Below are 5,867 nucleotides of genomic sequence, written 5' to 3'. Positions count from 1 at the left end.
AGAACATGAGTGTAATATAGAGAGAAACGGGTGAATGATATGAATCTGAGGGGGGGTGGGGGGGGGGGGGGGGGGAGTGGGCACCTCCCATCACAGCTCTCACTGGGCTAGACCCACAACACCTGAAGGGAGCTCAACAGTGCCTTCTGGAACCACCTGCCGCTAGGCCCACACTCTTTGTGACACTGCTATCTCAGAGATCCTACATCATGTACAAAATATACAATTTATTATATACTACAACTACAACTTCAGCTTCACTAAAAGCTGTTTGGATTTAGAATATGACATTGATTGAGATATTATCTGATAAGTGAGTTAGTCAGAAAGGAATGCCGACTGATCCACCACTTGAGGGCGCTCTAACAACTGAGAGACACACCATCACCTCTGCCTTCTCACATTGATATGGCCTTGGGTGCCTCCTGGTGGTCGTTCTGGTAAGTGCGCGGCCATCCTATAATAATATCTCAGTATCAGGTAGCTCTCTCTCTCTCACTCAGTCTCTCTCTCTCTTCCTCGCCCAGTGCCCTCCAGTCCCTCCTGTGCCTCCCTAGCTCAGAGTGCCCTTGCTCTGTCTCTCTCACCAGACTACATCTCATCTATTTCTATCTGTCCTTCACTGACAGGGACATACCAGTAGGTGCACATGGCCAGAATTTAAACCGTTCCTCCCGGATTATTACAGTTTTGCACTGTTACAGTTTTTCTCAATTGCTTTGGTGCATTTCTCTGATCAGAATTAAAGTTCTCATAACTGTTAGTTCAACCTCCACAACATTTTGTAATTTGTGCACATCATAGTAGCAGTTTCTCATTCCTCCGAACAAATTGCAAATGCTTTTGGACATGCATCAATTGCTTTCATACAATTCTCTGCTGTTTTATAACATTATCATTTGCTTAGGTCATGTCAGTCAAAATGAACTATACTTATGACTGCTGAATAGTCATTCCCTATAAAACTAATAGTCCTCATTTCATTGCTTGAGTCATTACATACAAATATGTTGAACTAGTTGTCAAAATCTGTCAAGCAAATTTTATACATTTCTTTATAATTTTTTTCCTGAATGGAGCTGGATGCCAGGGAATCGCTGCACACATTCATATATGTTGATGAGGCGGGTTTCAATCTGGCAAAAGGTAGAAGGCGTGGAAGGAATCGCATTGGACACTGGGATTGGATGTCCCAGGCCAACGAGGAGGGAATATTACAATGTGTGCAGCCATATCAGAAAACGGCGTCCTCACCCATATGACCCGCATTGGTCCATACAACACACAACATCTGCTGACTTTTTTAGACACTCTTTACAGGGACATAATCCCTGAGAATGAGAGGGGTCTAAATGGCGACCATCTGACCAAGTACGTTGTTGTATGGGATAATGTGCGTTTTCACTACGCAATTTTGGTCACACAGTGGTTTGCAGCACATGAAAGGATGCTGGTGGAATATCTCCCTCCCTACTCCCCATTCCTGAATCCAATAGCCAGACAGACAGGAACGTCTGGATGTGAATGAATTATTTACAGTACTGTGTATGTTGTATGTTCCAATTCAGTTCCAATATGTACTGCAATATTGTTTACAGTTGTGCACAGCTCTACCCAAAGGCCAAAGGGTGTTTCTTATGTTTGTTGTAAATTAGTTTGTATTTTTCTTTTGCACAATGCTGTGAACAAATTAAAATTGCAAGAGCATATGCAGTAAAAATGTGAAACATACGTGTCTTGTACTAATTTACCTCACTAAATACAGCAATGTGTAACTGTAGATTTCAAATGGCTGTGAAAATAGTGTATAGTGCTGTCTTGAGCATTTTCAGAAAGTGTCACCAAGATCTGACTTTTTTTGCATTGGAAAACACTTACAGAGTGAACTGTCATAACGAAAACATGGCAAAGCCATTTGACTATCTTGTTCATAAACAATGGTGTCAGGACTTTTCATTTTTATGACAGTGACACTTTCATTGACATGAATACTTGCTTTTGAGGAATGAATTATCCATTTTGAGCAAGTGACACGCTTCTGCAGGTTATCACCTAGGTTTTGCAGTTTGTACTAATTGTTTTGATAAATGCACTAACTGTTATGAGAACTTTAATTCTGATCAGAGAAATGCACCAAAGCAATTGAGAAAAACTGTAAGAACCCCCATTCAGTTTTGGTCCAAGAAGGTGGATTCATAAGCTCATCATCCGGATGTAGTATTTAGATTTTGTCCTTGTCACCGGAATAGAGCGACCTTCTCTGTCTTATGCCAAAATCAAGCTGGCCAATGTGTTGAGAGAGATTTCACCCTGGGTGATCGGAGACAGGTGGTCATCAGCATGGGGAGAGTTGACATTTGACCTTAAACCAGTGGTAAGAAAGGAAATGAACATGAGAGAGCCGGTGGAAAGTCAAATGGAACAGCAAAGTCTGCTGGTTTATTTTGGTTTATTTTGATGTTTTATTCATACAAAACACCAAATGATCACAAAGTATCTATGGATATCTTATGATAAAATAGACAGAATAAAGTGCTTGTTCTTCTTCAACTTTATATGTTAGTTTGACAAACTCTTTAAGTCATATCAGTGTTCTGGCTTTTTCATCACATTTTCATCCCTTATTTCCTAGGATTTATTAACAATATTTTGGACAGAGCTCATTCGAACCTTAACAGTAAAACACTTCAAGCAGGAAGACAGAATGGCCATTGGTTTTAAATACAGAAATAGTTTTTTTTGGTGTTTTTGTTTTTACATTGAGAAAATAATTGGTATACATTGGCAAGCATTCATTCATTCAAATATTCTTATATCTTCTTTTAAAGGAATCTATACTCTTTTATTTATCTGGATTTTAAAAATACATTTGTGTTAATGTTATTTTAAAAAGTACATTATATCTACAAAATGATCTAATGGAGATTAAAAAAAAAAAAAAAAAAAAAATTGTAGATCATATACATCATGTTGAATAAAACAATACATTATATCTTCATCTTCATTATACAGTATTTATTACAATAACACTTCAAGATTTCAGAGAAAGCTCCATCTGATCAACAGGTTATCTGATGAGGTTAACAAAAAAACAAAAAAAAAACGAGTTTGTGCGCTTTATAGGCTACTGATACATATTATAATGAAAAACACCTCAAACCATAACAATCTCGATCTTTGCAGATTGTGTAAAACTGCATAGTTCCCTTTCTCTTTCCACAACACCTATAATTTGGATCCTGTAATTCATTTGACTTTTCACGGTACTTTGGTTGGATGCATACAGACAAGCAGAGAAAACAAATGAAAGGGCACATTGTTCATTCCAGACATTAACCATGGAGTGGCCTTAAACGCCAGACTCCCTGCTGATGTACAAAGGTAGGGCTGGCTGCAGCCTGTCAAAGTCTACAGTGAGTCTATGGCTCTCTATGTCCAAAACACACAGCATCTCTACCGTCTGTTCCTCCACTCGGATCTCGTTGAATCCCAAGTGAATGTCCTCTCTCTCGTCGTCCCTACCACTCAGGTTCCCTATCTCCCTATCCCTGTTTTTCACCACCTCCTTGCCCTCCTTCTCCTCTTCCTCCTCCTCCTCCCCACAGCACAAGGCCACCTCATTTTCATAGCAGAAGGCGCTGGGGGAGTGCGAGGCTAAGAGGCGGCGGGTCGCCCGGGGGCCAAACGGAGACGGGGACCGGGAGTAGGTGGAAGCAGAGGACGAGGAACGCCCCCCTCCTCCGTCCATCTCGCTTAGCTCCTTAGCGCTGCATCGGGGCGTGGATGGCACCGCATAGGTTTTGTGGAAGCGTGAATAGTCCACCTGGTAGCGGTCACCCTTCTCGAACACAACAGGCTCAAAACGGTGGCCCCACAAGATCTCTCTGGCCAGGTAGGAGCTGCGGGCCTGGGTGGTCATGGCCGTGGCCTCCACCATCCCCTCCAGGATCACCACGATCTCAAACTCTGCCTTCTGCAGGTCAGCGCAGCTCAATCTGTACAGAGGGCTACTCTCACCGATCTCGTGGACCACCACCAACGGCGAGACCAGGAATAGCCGGTCCAAGCCATCATCGTAACCCACGTCGATGTCTGTCTGGTCTAGAGGAAGATACTCCCCCTCTGTGGTCACGTGCGACCTCATGAGCTGGGCGCGCACGTGGGCCTCAACGATGTGGCTCTTGCGCATGTTCCCCAGGCGCCACATCAGGCACAGTTTACCATCACGCAGAGCAATGACAGCATTATGAGAGAACAGCAGAGTCTGGGCTCGCTTCTTGGGCCTCACCATTTTGGCCATTATGGTGCCAATCATAAAGGAGTCGATGATGCATCCTACAATGGACTGGACCACCACTGTCACCACGGCGATGGGGCACTCCTCTGTGACGCAGCGAAAACCGTATCCGATGGTAGTCTGGGTCTCTATGGAGAAGAGGAAAGCTCCAAGGAAGCCCTGGACATTGAGGATGCATGGCTTCCACTCCTCCCCTTCCCCTTCCAGGATCCCTAGAGTCTCCCCTTCCCCCAGTGGGGTTCGGAGGTCAAAGTCACCATGGACCAGGGCCACGCTCCAGAACACCAGGCCAAACAGTAGCCAGGACAGCAGGAAGGTGGTGGTAAATATCAGCAGCATGTAGCGCCAGCGGATGTCCACGCAAGTGGTGAAGATATCAGCAAGGTAGCGTTGTGACTTGTCTTCCATATTGTTGAACACCACGTTGCACTGGCCATTCTTCTTCACAAAGCGGCTGCGCAACTGGTTGGGGCCCAGATCCAGGCCCAGGCGACATGAGGGAGAGGTACGACGGCCGTTGTGGGCGATCGGTTCACTGTTCACTCTCAGTGTTAATGCACCTCCTCCTCCTCCTCCTCCTCCTCCCTCTTCACTCCCTAGACATCCAACTTCTCCTGCTCCCCCGCCCCCCAGTTGGACCCCACCAACTGTGTGCTGCGTCAGTGGCCCGTGGCCATTGTGGAGACCCAGGGTGGAGATCTTCAAGGCTTCTTCGTCTGTGGATACGATGCTATATCTGGAGGAGGCGTGAGGAGAGAGTCAGTTCAGAGTCTCAGTGTTCTTCAATGTAATTTGATGCTTATCTTTGCTTTGGCATTATATAACTATATTGAGGTGGTTTTAAATTGGTTTATTATGTTATAAGCAAAAACTTAAAACATATATCATAATCATACTATTCAAGTTTTGTGACTTGATCAAGAAATACATAAATACTCTTCCTTGTTCCTTCTTACCTGTTAACTCGCACTGCTCCCATGGCACCTGTGAATATCAGTCTGTGTCTGCACAGGCAGTAATGCAGGTTAGGACGGGCAGTGCCAACCATCAAAATAGATGTGTAGGTGTGAAGGAAGCCCGGCAAGGAGACCGGGACGGACTTAAGTCTGAGGTCTCCCTGGAGATATCAGCACTGGCTCCTGGTGATGCATGTTCTGAGGAGTAAAAAGTAGAAAAACACAACAAATAAAGTTGTTTTTCATATTTCTTTCAGTACTGGACTAGGGCATTTTTCAAACCAAACTCAAACAGATGAAAACAGGGTCAACAAAGCCCCTGAGACAAAACATCAACAGAATGCCTCACAGTAAATGTAGGTACCACCAAACCATGCATGAAGCAAACCAGATAGATATTTGTGTGATGAAAGCTATCGATTGAGTTCTTGCTACCGGTTAGCCTTAGGGACCTGCATGCCAACAAGTGTTAAGGTTAGTTGGAAAACCAGAAGGCCATTTGAGGGGCCTCTAAAAGGTCTAAAAGGGGGAGGAATCACTGCTAATATGCTGTTAGAGGAACAATTGATCAGCACTTTGGCCCTGTGACTTCACTGTAATGTCAAAAGGCAGCA

General features: G+C 44.2%; 1 protein-coding gene across 1 annotated transcript; it reads right to left on the bottom strand.

Moving 5' to 3' along the window:
* Positions 1-3,349: 3,349 nt before the first annotated feature.
* Positions 3,350-5,345, bottom strand: LOC311231353 (ATP-sensitive inward rectifier potassium channel 12-like; the record flags this gene model as incomplete). The annotated part of the gene is made up of 2 exons (XM_084317907.1): positions 3,350-5,033; positions 5,254-5,345. 2 exons carry the CDS (start codon positions 5,343-5,345, stop codon positions 3,350-3,352), a joined length of 1,776 nt encoding a protein of 591 aa, XP_084174033.1.
* Between the last annotated feature and the right edge of the window lie 522 nt (positions 5,346-5,867).

The sequence above is a fragment of the Notolepis coatsorum genome, assembly GCF_963971535.1.
Source record: "Notolepis coatsorum genome assembly, chromosome: 7".
In the NCBI taxonomy this organism is placed as follows: Eukaryota; Metazoa; Chordata; class Actinopteri; order Aulopiformes; family Paralepididae; genus Notolepis; species Notolepis coatsorum.
This window is presented reverse-complemented; position numbering and strand designations above follow the sequence as displayed.